The sequence below is a fragment of the Triturus cristatus genome, chromosome 4_1, assembly GCF_964204655.1.
Source record: "Triturus cristatus chromosome 4_1, aTriCri1.1, whole genome shotgun sequence".
Classification (NCBI taxonomy): Eukaryota; Metazoa; Chordata; class Amphibia; order Caudata; family Salamandridae; genus Triturus; species Triturus cristatus.
In genome coordinates this window covers 309,926,006-309,941,234 of record NC_140585.1, presented here as the reverse complement: position 1 = coordinate 309,941,234, position 15,229 = coordinate 309,926,006, and the positions used below count along the sequence as shown (strand labels likewise).

General features: G+C 46.3%; 1 protein-coding gene across 2 annotated transcripts in view; it reads right to left on the bottom strand.

Moving 5' to 3' along the window:
- Nucleotides 1-15,229, bottom strand: part of LOC146854841 (E3 ubiquitin-protein ligase TRIM39-like) — a 259,000-nt gene that overhangs the window by 153,384 nt on the left and 90,387 nt on the right. For both annotated transcript variants that reach the window (XM_085652216.1, XM_085652215.1), the window contains exon 4: nt 11,288-11,310. In XM_085652216.1, the coding sequence (XP_085508342.1) occupies nt 11,288-11,310 (23 nt within the window). The remainder of the gene's footprint in view (nt 1-11,287; nt 11,311-15,229) is intronic.

The window sequence follows — 15,229 nt, the reverse complement described above, 5'->3', positions numbered from 1 at the left end:
TACTTTTATTCATGACTTGTGGTTGTTGCCCATTCCATTTCCCTGTCAGCGTGAAGATAACGATGTTTTCCTAACAGAGGAGGACTGTGATCCTACAATAGGACACTCAGTTTGTAAACAAGTTAAACTGCACGAGCTTGTAACGTTTCAGCCCCTAAATTGGCTTGTTTTTTTAAGGGAACTCCAGTCCCTGCTATTATTCCCATGCTCACTCTACTTTCTAACGGGAGTTATCTTATCCTAAATAACCACAACTACTGCGCTTTACGGGCAGGCGTTTCACAACGTGTTACATGTTGCAGCAATGTCCTTCCTCCCACCCCCCACATGGGATTGTAGATAGTTTGCTATGGCATTCCATTCACACTTTGAAAGCAGATTTCAATAAGCTAAGGCAGACTCAAAGCGCTATTGTTTCAACAAGAAGTCGCTATCACTTCAGCTCGTCAAACCTTTGAGTTGCAGGTGGCTAGAACATCAAGTGAGATTCAGTCACTGCAGAATACCAATCTCCCACTACATTTTGGAGAATTAATTCACCAAATATTTAATGCGTCTGAAACTGAAGCACTAGCACACTTTTTTAAACTAGTGGGCTCCGGCCTCGTTACCTCCTTTCAGACTATTTTTGGAGTAATACCGGCTTTAATTCATTCTATTTTTTCGAGCGCCTTTAGCAGGTTTCCCCTGGTGCTCTTGCTGGTTTGCGCAGTGCTGGTTCTTCTGCTCCTACTACGAAATGGCTGGCCATCCTGTGGTTCAGCCCCACCCAGGTCAATTGTGGTTGTACCGTGAATGAATGCAGCAACTTTTTGGATGCTTGCCATTGACGACTCTTGGCGTCAGCTATAGGCTAAACTTCTGCTACGCCTATTTCACCTGCGTGCAACCTGTGTTCTAGTGTCTCCGGTGCCCCTTTGAATGGGCCTTGGATATCTGCCTCTCCACTACATCTCATGCTGACCTGGATTATGAACTGTTGGTGGGTCCATTGCTGGCCCATGACCAGGACTGTTCCGGGGACAGATGCTTTATGGATGTGTTCATTCATTGGAGAAGGGCGGGCTGGAGTACCTTCGCTCATTCGCAATGCCTCTTGCAACGGAGTATCATCAAATATCATGTAACCGTGGGCAATAAACTCCTCTCCGCTGTCTGTCTGTCCTACGTTTGTCTTAAGTCTGTCTTAAGTCTGTCCTACTACTTTTCTTATTCACAGAAGGCATTTAGTAGTAGTAAAGTTAGGATTTTGTCTTAAGTTTGACTTAAGACAGACTTAAGACAGACTTAAGACAGACTTAAGACAGACTTAAGACAGACTTAAGACAAACTTAAGACAAACTTAAGACAAACTTAGGACAGACTTAAGACAAACTTAGGACAGACTTAAGACAAACTTAGGACAGACTTAAGACAGGCTTAAGACAGACTTAAGACAGACTTCAGACAGATTTAGGACATAATCCTAACTTTACTACTACTAAATGCCTTCCGTGAATACCAAAAGTAGTAAGTTTAGGATTTTGTCTTGTTAGTTCTGTGAATCGGACCCTATATGAGCACAATTACAATATAATTATAAAATGCCTTCTGACACTATCCAAGTTGCTCTCCTGCTAGTTAGCCACTCATTCTGTAAAGATTTAAATATATATCCGCTATTCATCCAATATAAAAAAATATCCCAAATGAAATGTATACAACACGTCAACCGTGTTCACAGGAAACCTCTTGTTCTGGTTGTCCTAAAGCCCTACTCAACAGGCATTGAATGCAGGAAAATAGCACACCCCATCTGTCTTCCAGAATCATTGGGGAGAATTTTCAGCAAGTTAACCCTTACCAGAAACCAGTTGCGAGTAACCGTACAAAAAGTACGAAGTAATGCTCAGGCGGGGTTTCTCACAAAGGTCGGCGCAATTGATCAGACCTTTAGCCTGCTAGTGAATTACTATGAAATAGTACCATCTTAAGACGTTCTATGTACAGCCTGTACAGCAGTGCGTTTGATGAGGTCTACCGTGAAACACTCATTAAAGGGTTGTTACATCTGGGAATCTACCAGGTATCAGGCAAACAGTGCTAATACTATATTGGTGCACATATAAACTACAGTCCAGATTGGAAGCTAACTAATGTCATCAAAATATTAAAGAGGTTATCGCAGGGCTGTGCTCTCGAGCCGGTTCATTTGGATGGCTTTTACTAACAGTTTAGATTGTGTTTTACGGAAACTTTCGGTAGATGTTACAATGCTAGGTGGTATCTCTATGTCACTGCTTCAATATGCAGACAATGCATGGAAATAATGTGTAATTAATTGAAGCAAGTGTAAGATTTGTGTAGTTGGAACGACGGAACAATAAAAACAAGCATTGGCATAGCCAATAGGTCGCGCCTTTGGGACCCTATAAGTGTTTAGTTATGCAGCACAATATCCTTGGTGCAACAACATCAACTGTTGCATGGCTAAACACTTACAAGGTCCCAAAGGCGAGACCTATTGGCTATGCCAATGCTTGTTAATCTTTTTTTGGCTTCCCTGATCCCGCACTTCCCGCTTCCCGCTGCTGCTCCTCCTGCGTGTTCATACCCTCCACCTCCTCCCCGTTACTGGCCCAGCAAGGGTGGCATGGTCCCTGGTGCAAACCAGCAAATGGAGCTGGGGTCCGGTAGCGAATTAAAATCTGAATGCAGTGGGCCTCTAGGGCACTGGTGCCGCTGCACCTGCTGCACAGTGATAGCCACTGCTAGTTCTCATGCACTTGGATGCACCCCAGACCCCTAGGCCACACACACCCTGCTTCTGCGGGCCCCGGCTCATGCATGCCTCTCTCTCCCACAGGCATGGGCTTCCTTCGTGGCCTCGTGCGGTTCTGTACCCCACCCTTGCATGGATGCCTGTTCCTCGTCAAGCCCACGCCATCTTATCTGCCTGCTGCTTCTGTAGAGCGGCACTCTCTACCCTGCTTCTGCTGAAGATTTGCTTCCCTCTCACCCTGCATCTCTTGCATCTTTCCTTCTTCTCCTGCAGTTCGAATTTTTTTTGTGGTTCTGGTCAACACATATTTCATTTATTTTTGTGTGGCCAAGTTTCTTAATGTAATACATAATTCTATATAGCTGGGCATTATGCGGACTTGAATTAGTAGCAAATATGTAACACATGTTAATGTTGTTCCAAACAGGGACCCTCAAAACCCTTTAGAGCACACTGGCTTTGCCCCCTCTGCTACAGGCTTTATTTATCTGTGGGTCTTTTCAAATGCTTAGCTATCACTGGGGGGACCCAGGCTTGTTATGGGCCCACTCTACCCCAATTACAGCCATTCTTGTTACTACCAAACCATGGATAGGGGCCCATTCCTTACTTTAGGCCCTAATTCCCCCTAGCTACATCACTGTCTGTGATGACATGGCGGTCACCAGCCCCTCCCGCTTCTCTGCAGTCCACTAGGCCTTCCCACCCTGCTCTGAAGACCTCTGGTGACGCGTGCCTCACCTCCAGGCCTGCTGCACCTGTGGGCTCTGGCACACGTTGCCCCTCACCTCGTCCCCCTGTGGTCCGGACTCTGTAACTCCATAAGTCGGTGCCCCCCACTTCCGCTGGTTGGGAGACCATGGCGGCTCTAGTCCATCTCACCCCCTTGTTCAGGCCTCGCGCTCCTGCCGGCCCGGGGCTGCGAGCCATTCCTGAGTGTCCTCGTGCCATGCCTTCTGCTACTGTGAGCTGCATCCACCCTGCGCTTCCTGCTGCCCCCAAGCGCATCGCTGATTTTCCTGCCTATACTTCGCCCATGCACCCCCATGCAGCGCTTTTTACCCCGTCCATGCATGCCATTGCCCCAACATGGCTTCGCTCCGTCTATGCTGCTCCTGCAGTCACACTCATGCCTGTTCCTCCCAACAGGGCTTGACCTTGCATGTCCGGCTCTATGTCACATACTAGTCCCTGCATGCTCCACTTAATGACGAGTTGTGTGCCCCCATTCAAAGCCACCAAACCATTGCCTGCTCCTTATGCAGGTGTCTATCCCCTGCTGCTCCTCATGCAAATACTTAGCCGCTGCCTGCTCCTCTTGCAAGTTCCTACTCGCTCTGTGCTTTTCTTGCTTGTCGTCAGGCATTGTCTGCTGCCCTGTTAGCCCCAAGGCCTGCCTGCTCTTGTAGGTGTCTGGGCCACGCCAGCATCTCTTGCAGTTCCCTCTGCATACACACCATAAAGGCGCCTCACCCTTGCCTACGCCTGCTCTCCATGCAAGTGCCTGGCGCATGCCTAAACCGCAGGCCCCGGTATTATCGCGGCATTAGTGGGACTTTTCATGCCGCTAATGCGGTGATCGCTAGGTATTGCCAAAATGACAATCACCATCACGCAGAAGTTAGCGGGAGTTTTCACCGCCGTTCCCTGGAACTATCGCGTTATCCATGTGTTGGCTAGACAGGGATAACAAAACTCCCGCTAACCGGCATTGGCGATAGTTATCGCCAGACATTGATATTATGCCCCTGTATTTTTTTTTCTTTTTCTCTTTCCCTGCTTCGTTCCTTGGAAGGTTCTCATTTTCACTTTTGTACGATTTGACCCTTACACATTCGCTTTTTCTGCTTATCTCTGCGTTCTGTTTGCCTGGGTGCTACAGACCTGGCCAAGGGGAGGGTGACACGTAGCAGATGGGGACATTGTCAACATCACATGTTAGCATAAGCCTTGCAGCTATTATTCGGCTTTTGCGCACGTTACTACATGGCTTTATTTTTGCAAATGACCTCGTTTGTGCTTTTCACATGAGAACTGTCTGCTTTGTTCATTCTCTGCATGTTCCCGGAGTTTGATGTTAGATCTGAACATCGTGTGCAAAGCCGATAAGCAAAGGCCCTTGTTATTCTGTTCTGGTCAGGCCCTAGCACATAGACAAAACATTCCAATGCAGCTGTTGTTGAACACCCATTCTGTGATACTATTGGGATACACGAATGGGTGGTACACACACTTGGAGAGGGACCTTTACAGGGCGAAGAGTGAGACAGCACATATGATGTAGATTTACCATCTACAGGCTAAGGTATGCGGTCTACAGACAAAATCCAGAGATCTTCTACAGTGTAATAATACTTCTTCTTAGCAAGGGGAGGGAGGCTAGGCACTATAGTCTTTTCTCCATTGTCTTTTTTATGATGACATCTCCTTTTATGATATATGAACTAGTTTCTATGCTGACTGTATTTGTATCAGGCATTTTTCTGATTGTTGTGGGACGTATACTGCATGTTAGGGCACGGTAGTTAAAATAAATATTTTAAACTGTTTCGTGTCTCTGTCAGATCTTGTGGACAAGTACAAGAGTGAGAGCGGAAGGGGTATCTTGTAACCACGATTCCAGAGAGATCTGGGAGTGCTGTGTTCTGGGGTGTCTAATCACTTGTTTCTCTGTAAGTGAGTAGGAGAGCACGTGAGACACTATAGCTAATCGGTCCTGGGCTTATAGGTACTCAGGTGGTAGGATGATTCAGTCCCTACCCACTAAGGTCCAATAATTCTACTCAATGCTCTGTTCTTGAGCAGAATCCCTGTAACAATAATTTTGAAGTCTCCACAGTACATTTTTGGCTGTTTCCTGTTGTGGGTACTAGGCCTACCCACAGAAGTGAGATACCATTTTTATCGGGAGACTTTGGGGAATGCTGGGTTGGTGGAAGTCTGTTGCTCTTCTTAGATTCCCAAACTTTCCATCACAGAAATGTGAGGAAAATGTTTTTTACTAAGTTTGAGGTTCGCAAGGGATTCTGGGTAACAGAACCTGGTGAGAGACACACAAGTCACCCCATCCTGGATTCCCCTAGGGGTCTAGTTTTCAAACATTTACAAGTTTGTTAGGTTTCCCTAGGTGCCCGCTGCGCTAGGGTCCAAAATCCACAGCTAGGCACATTGCGAAAAAAAGGTCAGTGCCTAGCGGGCTTTCTGCCGAGGGGGGCGGATTGGAGGGTGGGCAGGGGGCTGATCAGGGGCTATTGCACCTGTATCCCTCCAAGTGGGGGGAGAAAGACTGAGTCTATTTTTTTGGAGGGTGTGGGGGCATTGGTATGCCCATTAAGGGCATTACTAACCCCTACGTATAAAAAAGCCAGTGTAATTCCTGGCGTGCAGTGGGCTCCCTACCCCTCCAAAGGGGGGGATCACCATCTGCCTCCTGGGGAGGGCAGGAAGTCTATGGCAAGTTTTTTCGGGTGGAGCCCCCACCCGTACGTATTAAAAAAAAAAATCCCTGGTGCCGATTGGGCTTTCTGCCCCATCCAGGGGGGGGGTGGTCAGAGGCTACTGCCCCATCTGCCTCCTCGAGGGGGCAGAAAGACTGTAGCATTTTTGGAGGGGATGAGGGCATTAGCATGCCCATTCTGGGCAGACCCCAAACCTGAACTATGAAAAATAATGATCCCTGGTGCCTAGTGGGCTTTCCCCCCCATGGCTATTTTGGGCAGCCCCATTTATAAAAAAAAATCCCTGGTGTATAGTGGGTTTTCTACCCCCCCCCGCCCCGGGGGGCAGGTCAGGGGCTACTGCCCCATCTTCCTCCTGGGGGGGAGACAATAGTATTTTTGGGGGGTGAGTGTGGGGGCATTGGCATGCCCATTCTGGGCAGCCCCCACCCCTGAACTACAAAAAAGAACCCCTGGTGTCTAGGGTGCTTTCTGACCCCTGGGGGACAGATTGGGGGCAATGCCCCATCTGCACCCCAAGGAAGACTGAATGCACCCATTTTGAAATAGAGGAGCAAAGACCCTTGCCCCAGGGGCCGCTCCCCTCTCCCCCTCCTGCCCTCCCCTTTACAATGATACCACTCCCTTGTGTTTCGGTGCTCCGGGCTGAGATAGCCCCTCGAGCACCGAGACAGTGAAACTGAAACTAAGTTTCTGTTTCGTTTGCAGTGTATTGACATCAGTGCGCCATGCGCAAGATCGTCATTACAAAGAAAACCCCAAAAGTGTCTTGGGAGGTTGGGGAAGCTTTTACCCACCTTCCAAGGCAAAAAAGAAAAAAAGGAAATCCCGCAGCTGTTTAGAGCAGAGAGATTTTGTGCAAGTGTGCACATGATGGAATGGTTTCGTCCTGAGCACACGAGCACTGGTGCTCATGACGGAACCATTCCGTCATGAGCACAGAATGGGTTAAATGTTAAGGATAGCTATGTTTGAGCGCATTTGCCAGCGTCAGTTTCAGAAGAAGTCACCTACTATCACTGTCCTATGTCTTATGCAATCTCATGTAGTATCCTGCTTTCATTGGTGTATAGAGGAGGACATTTTGTCAAATTATGACTTAGTACTGTCACAAGTGCCTCTAACAGAAAGCATGAATTTACACCCACAAAGAAAACTAATGGACACAGCCTGGTATTATTTCTTCTCGCATTTAGCCATAAATAGTGTAGAAGCTTATAAAACTAATTTGACATGCCTCATGCATACTGAAGAGGTAGCTTTACATTATGGCCCAAGAGGCAAGGTACAAGAAAATAACAAAGACTGCGGACCAGAAAGGAAATGTGTTATTTCCCTACTGTGATATTTAATGCTACCGAGCCTAGCTGTCTCCTAGCAGCTCAGCCAGAGTGAGAGATGGTATTGGAATGTTGGTGTGACTGTGATGAATGGAATGCTGGGGTGCCTGTGTGGATCAGTGGTGGCAGTTGGAGATGAGTTGAGCAGCTAGGCAGGCTGCTCCTGGTGGGGCTGGTACTTGAACAGAGCTGGCTGGAGTGAAGGCTGGAAACAGGAATATGGACTGTTGTACTTGCTCACATGGAACAAATAAAGAAGTCTACTAAACTCTACCTGGCTACCTGTGTCAACCAGTGTGTAAGGGCACAACAAAATGTATTAGAGAATGCATGGAAGAAGGAGGAGAACGAGTTTAGGAAGAAGATGATATATCCAAAACTTAGACTGGAGAGCCGACATAAAGTGAAAGTCTGTTTTCATAAAATACAAAAACAGAAACGAACACAGCATGTAGGCACTAGTAGCTGTGAACACACTTTCGAGGGGTGTCGAAGAGGTACTGTGCAGCGGCCAGGGCGGCTAACTCTGGAGCACGGGGCTCCCGGTTCGATCGCCGGCAGCAGCTGAGCCCAGTACCATGTGACTCTGGGCACTAGCTCACTTAATCTTCCCGACGGCCCCCAGCGCCTTGAGACCCTCAAGGGGGTGATTAGTTTGCACTTTACAAATACCGGGTAAACAGGTAAATTATTAGGGGGAACTTGGTAAATTTTACAAGGAGACGTTTCCTGGGGTATACTACATTTGCGGAAAAATTTTTTACTTACAATTACCTGCTGACTGGGAAGGAACATGCTATTTAGGTATACTGATCCCAAAAATATATCATGCCACTTGCATAGAAGCATTAACTTTTAACACCACCACAAAGACATAAACGCAATGCAGAAAGTAGGGTTTCATTAGTGAGGGTTATATTTGGAGCAGTGATACCACCAGTAGGAACAATACCAGTAGGAATAATACTGAATGGTGGATAGAATGCCAGCTAGTACATCTGGAGCTCAGCTTGTTATTAATACAGAATTAATTGCTATACGATCTATGCTTTCACAAGATCGTCTTGCTTTAGACATCCTTCTTGCTGAGAAAGGAGGGGTCTGCCACATGCTAAAGCTAACTCACTGATGTTCGTACATACTGGACGAGAGTAGGAAAATAGAAGAGTTTGCAGGGAACATATCAAACCTGAGACCTGAATTACAGGAATTGGCAAACCAGGTCCGTATGACAGCTGGAAAAGGGTTAAACAAAGCTATCTTAATGCCCATACTAATAGTCAACTTATGTCAAATAGTCTTATATGTGTTATATCTGGCCTATAGACATTTCTTGCACAAAAGACATGATGCCTATCAACATAAACGTTTCAAAAAGGACATGGGCTTAATGGAGATAATGAAAGACAATTACATGAAAACATTGCCATACTCAAGGGGGATAAAAGAAACCGACGAGATACTCTGTAAGACAAAACTGCATTTTAGAGTTAATTGTTGAAGTGAAACCGAATTAACTATGATTATATATATCATCAAAAGGGAGGGAGTTTGGGAGAAATTAGCATGAATTTAGAAAACGACTTATTCACTATGTCAAAGTTGCATTTTAGAACACATTGAAATGCTGCTGGAATACTCGCTTTAGAAAATGACTCTTAGATAAAACGTGAATGCACCTTGGTTAGAATATTATTAAACAAACGGCAACATTATATTTCATAAATCAATGTAGAAAATTAAGGATGTTTCCAAAATGCTTTAATAATGAATGTGTGTTTTTCAAAATCTTTGCACCAGGCTACTATACAATAACCTGTAGAAGAAGGTCCAAAAAGTATTTCTTTTTGACTTTGCTCAGTTACGAGTAAGACATCTTGTGCAACGGCCTAGCATTGATGTCATCTTTAGAAATGTGCTGCTTATAATATTGTGTGGCTCCCAAGTTGAGGGACAATTTTCAAAGTATGCTTTCACGTTCCCCTTTCGAACGATCCCAACACCACTGTTCATATGATCAGTCGGCATGGTTGCACCCGGTTTGAGGGCTGACTACTTTTTTGGTATTATACTTACCGATCACCACCCATCAGTCATAAAATGCTTCTTGCTTATTTCCCGCTCCACTAGGAAATTCACGTGACAACTATTCGCACATTGGCCCTTTTCATTGTATTCTGCTACTCAATGAATCACTTCCCTCATTTCACCTGGGTGACCAGTTTCCATTCTAAATGGGTCTACTTTTATATGTTGTTATATGCACTTCCCTTTTTACTACTCAGGAGACTTTGCTCTCCTTACGGTGTACTGATTTTTACTTTTCTGCACAATACTATATTTTCCTCAGCATGGTCGCATATACATACAATTGTATATATATTTTAAATAGATTCTGACAAGATCTTCTCTGTATCTATCGGACTACTTTTGGACATTGTCCTTACTACAGCGTGCTCAGGTATTCTATATTCTTAATAAATCGCACTTCTAATATATATTCTTTCCTTGCATGCAAAAAGGAACACTAAATACACATATTTCTTTGTATCTTAGAGAGGACAATGCATGAGAAATCTAGTTTTTCACTTATATTATAATATATACTGGCATTCCCTGTGGTCCCCATAGGTTCTCTTCTTTCGGTCAATATCACCTATCATGGGTACCGCTTTTTATGGCTTTGGGTGAGCTGACGCTACAATGCATTTTTACACAATATCCTCAGTGCGTTGTGACCAGCATATATAATTTCATGTCACTATTTTCCTTCGCCTCATCACTGCTATATGAGGTTGACACATATGAATTTTCCGTAAAAGATTTCATAAGAGATGATGTTCCATACCAATGTATGTATATTTTCTGTAGCCTTGAAAGGGTCCAACGAACGAAACATGTGTCGGCTGCTTTTGCTTGTATAGACCAGATATTGGCTGTTCCTGCTTGTATATAAACCGAACATTGTGGAAACTACAAATGGAATAAGATAACTTCACAAAAAAGAGCAAATAATTTCATGGACTTCACATTAGGACTACTTTCTTTATTAAATGGACTTTCTATGTGTGCTCTAGTACTTATTATTTTGTATAATTTTTTCCAAAGACATTGTCCTAAGCAGGTGAACACCCTAGGTGGCAGGGTGTCTGCAGTACCATGGTAGCACCTCTACCCCACATGAAGAAATATGTGTATGACCTAACATCCCTAACAATAGAGCTGAAAATTGGATCTGCAATTGTTGTCAGCGTAGCCACCATTTGTGTTTGTATAATTAGGAAGTTTTGACTTAGTTTTTGCACAACTCTGATTTGAGTAAAACCCAGGGGATCTTTCCAGAATGTGCTTGCGTTGTCTGTGTGCTCAGGTTACTTTTCCTAGGACTTCAGTTAAGCTTTAAAGATACAAATATGTTTTGTGAGGACTGCAGCTCATTTTTGTTGCAATTATTTCAGGACTCACAGGAGTCTTCTGACAACTCGCAGGAATTTTTGAAAATGTATGAAAATTTAAAAGAGTTTCCTGATGGCGCAGGGGAGTTACCCGAGGTATTAAGTTTTCAGGAGCATCTGAGGACTTAAAGGTATTTTTGCGAATGCAAAGTGATTTTATGAGGCTCTGAAAGCTCCCTAACACTTTGTGTGAGCTCAGTAGGGGCGTTTACACACTGCAGCAGTGAGACCTGCTCCTTACACACAGACAGGAGGATAATAAACCGGCCTTACCTGCTTAGGGTGCTTCTGACATCCTGCAAAACAGAGAAACAAACACAGTGAAATCAGTTTCCAGAGGAGATCTTAAAGTTATGGCAGTATTTTTAGGATTGAAACACTTAACTATCTATGGTCAGAAAACAGTGACGGGGGTCACATGACACAGCACATTCTGGGGTATCGCATGACTAAGCACAGAATGGGGGATTCTGACTGAGGTCACAAGATATAACAGAAACTGATATTAGGAATGGTAATAACATAGCACAGTGCCCTTCTGAATGGAGTCACAAAACACAGCACATTCTGATACTCTTGGCGCATTGTATGATGTTCTCAACAGGGTCACATGCATGGGCATCAATTAGGGATTGCCAGGGGTCACAGCTGTGACTCCTGGCTTGCCCCTTGTGACCCCTGACACTGCTTGTGCGACCTCTGGCTTCAGAGGTAGCAAAATGAGTACCAAGAACGCAGAGGAAGCTCCCGCTTATGGGAGCCGTGCTCCACTTTTGTTTTCAGACAACTTTATATTACACTAATAGTGAATAATAGCTTTTTATTCACTATTAGTGTAATAAAAAATGGGGCAAGAGGATCTAGAATGAGAAATTCTGTGGCAGATGAAAGTAAAACATGCTTTTAAATGTACGTAGTGTACATGCTTGGGGATCAGAGTGTGGTTGTGTGTTTGTGAGCGTGTTTGTACATGTGAGCATGAGTGTTTGTTAGTATAAGTGAGTGTCAGTGACAGGTGGTGTGTGAGAGCCACTAAAAGGGAGTGAGTGAGAATAAGTGAGGATAAGTGTCAGTGAGTATGAGTGAGTCAGAATGTGCAACAATAAGAGTGAGTGCATGAGTGAAAAGTATGAGTGAGTAAGAGTTGGAGTGAGTGTGAATGAAGGAGAGAGAATGAGTGATACAGAGTGTGTGAGAATGACAGAGTGAGAGCGAGTGAGTATGAGTAAGTTTGTTGGAGTCAGAGTAAGAATGAGTGAGAGTGATGTGGACTGAGTGAGAATGAATGATTGAGTGTGGTTGAGTAAATGTGAGTGAGAATATGATGTAATGCTTGCTAGTCTGCCATTGGCCCCTGCATACGGAAGGTAATTTGTGCCTTTTAGAGGAACCCGTAGAAAACGTCTATTGCTGGAACACTGGAGGCAATTGTAGGCATGGACAGACACCTGTGAAAACCACTGCTACTGGCACACTGGAGGCAATTGTTGGCATGGACAGGCACCTGTGAAAACCACTGCTCGTGGCACACTCGAGGCAATGTTTGGCATGGACAGGCACCTGTGAAAACCACTGCTACTGGCACACTGGAGGCAATTGTTAGCATGGACAGGCACCTGTGAAAACCACTGCTACTGGCACACTGGAGGCAATTGTTAGCATGAGAAGCACCTGTGAAAACCACTGCTACTGGCACACTGGAGGCAATTGTTGGCATGGGCAGGCACCTGTGAAAACCACTGCTACTGGCACACTGGAGGCAATTGTCGGCATGGACAGGTGGCACTTGTGAAAACCACTACTACTGGGACACTGGAAGCAATTGTCGGCATGGGCAGGCACCTGTGAAAACCATTGCTACTGGCACACCGGAGGCAATTGTTGGCATGGACAGGCACCTGTGAAAACCACTGCTACTGGCACACTGGAGGCAATTGTTGGCATGAGAGGCACCTGTGAAAACCAGTGCTACTGGCAAACTTGAGGCAATTGTTTGCATGGACAGGCACCTGTGAAAAAGACTGCTACTGAACCACTGGAGGCAATTGTTGGCATTAGAGGCACCTGTGAAAACCGCTGCTACTGGGACACTGGAGGCAATTGTTGGCATGGAGCGGCACCTGTGAGAACCACTGCGACTGGCACACAGGAGGCAATTGTTGGCATGGACAGGCACCAGTGAAAACCACTGCCACTGGCACACTGGGGGCAATTGTTGGCATAGACAGGCACCTGTGAAACCACTGCTACTGGCACACTGGAGGGAATTGTAGGCATGGGCAGGCACCTGTGAAATCCACTGCTACTGGCACACTGGAGGCAATTGTCGGCATGGGCGGGCAACTGTGAATACCACTACTACTGGCACACTGGAGGCAATTGTTGGCATGGACAGGCACCTGTGAAAAACACTGCTACTGGCACACTAAAGGCAATTGTTGGAATGGACAGGCACCTGTGAAAACCACTGCTACTGGCACTCTGGAGGCAATTGTCGGCATGGACAGGCACCTGTGAATATGCAACTTTAATGGACAGGCGTCTGTGAAAATCACTGCTACTGGCACACTGGAGGCAATTGTCGGCATGGACAGGTACCTGTGAAAACCACTGCTCGTGGCACACTCGAGGCAATGTTTGGCATGGACAGGCACCTGTGAAAACCACTGCTACTGGCACACTGGAGGCAATTGTTAGCATGGACAGGCACCTGTGAATACCACTTCGACTGGCACACTGGAGGGAATTGTAGGCACGGGCAGGCACCTGTGAAAACCATTGCTACTTGCACACCGGAGGCAATTGTTGCCATAGACCGGCACCTGTGAGAACCACTGCGACTGGCACACAGGAGGCAATTGTTGGCATGGACAGGCACCAGTGAAAACCACTGCCACTGGCACACTGGGGGCAATTGTTGGCATAGACAGGCACCTGTGAAACCACTGCTTCTGGCACACTGGAGGTAATTGTCGGCATGGGCGGGCAACTGTGAATACCACTGCTATTGGCACACTGGAGACAATTGTTGGGATGGGCAGGCACCTGTGAAAACCACTGCTACTGGCACACTGGAGGAAATTGTAGGCATAGACAGGCACCTGTGAAAACCACTGCTACTGGCACACTGGATGCAATTGTTAGCATGGGCAGGCACCTGTGAAAACCACTGCTACTGGCACACTGGTGGGAATTGTTGGCATGGACAGGAACCTGTGAAAAACACTGCTACTGGCACACTGAAGGCAATTGTTGGAATGGAGAGGCACCTATGAAAACCACTGCTACTGGCACACTGGAGGCACATGTTGGCATGGACAGGCACCTGTGAAAACCACTGTTACTGGCACATTGGAGGCAATTGTTGGCATTGGCAGGCACCTGTGAAAACCACTGCTACTGGCACACTGGAGGCAATTGTAGGCATGGGCAGGCACCTGTGAAAACCACTGCTACTGGCACACTGCAGGCAATTGTCGGCATGGGCAGGCACCTGTGAAAATCACTGCTACTGGCACACTGGAGGCAATTGTCGGCATGGACAGGTACCTGTGAAAACCACTGCTCGTGGCACACGGGAGGCAATTGTTGGCATGGACAGGCACCTGTGAAAACCACTGCTTCTGGCACACGGGAGGCAATTGTTGGCATGGACAGGCACCTGTGAAAACCACTGCTACTGGCACACTGGAGGCAATTATTAGCATGGACAGGCACCTGTGAAAACCACTGCTACTGGCACACTGGAGGCAATTGTCAGCATGGACAGGCACCTGTGAAAACCACTTCGACTGGAACACGGGAGGCAATTGTTGGCATGGACAGGCACCGGTGAAAACAGCTACTACTGGCACACTGGAGGCAATTGTTAGCATGGACAGGCACATGTGAATACCACTTCGACTGGCACACTGGAGGCAATTGTCGGCATGGACAGGCACCGGTGAAAACCACTACTACTGGCACACTGGAGGCAATTGTCGGCATGGGCAGGCACCTGTGAAAACCAATGCTACTGGCACACTGGAGGAAATTGTTGGCATGGGCAGGCACCTGTGAAAACCAATGCTACTGGCACACTGGAGGAAATTGCTGGCATTGGCAGGCACCTGTGAAAACCACTGCTACTAGCACATTGGATGCAATTGTTAGCATGGGCAGGCACCTGTGAAAACCACTGTTACTGGCACACTGGATGCAATTGTTGGCGTGGAC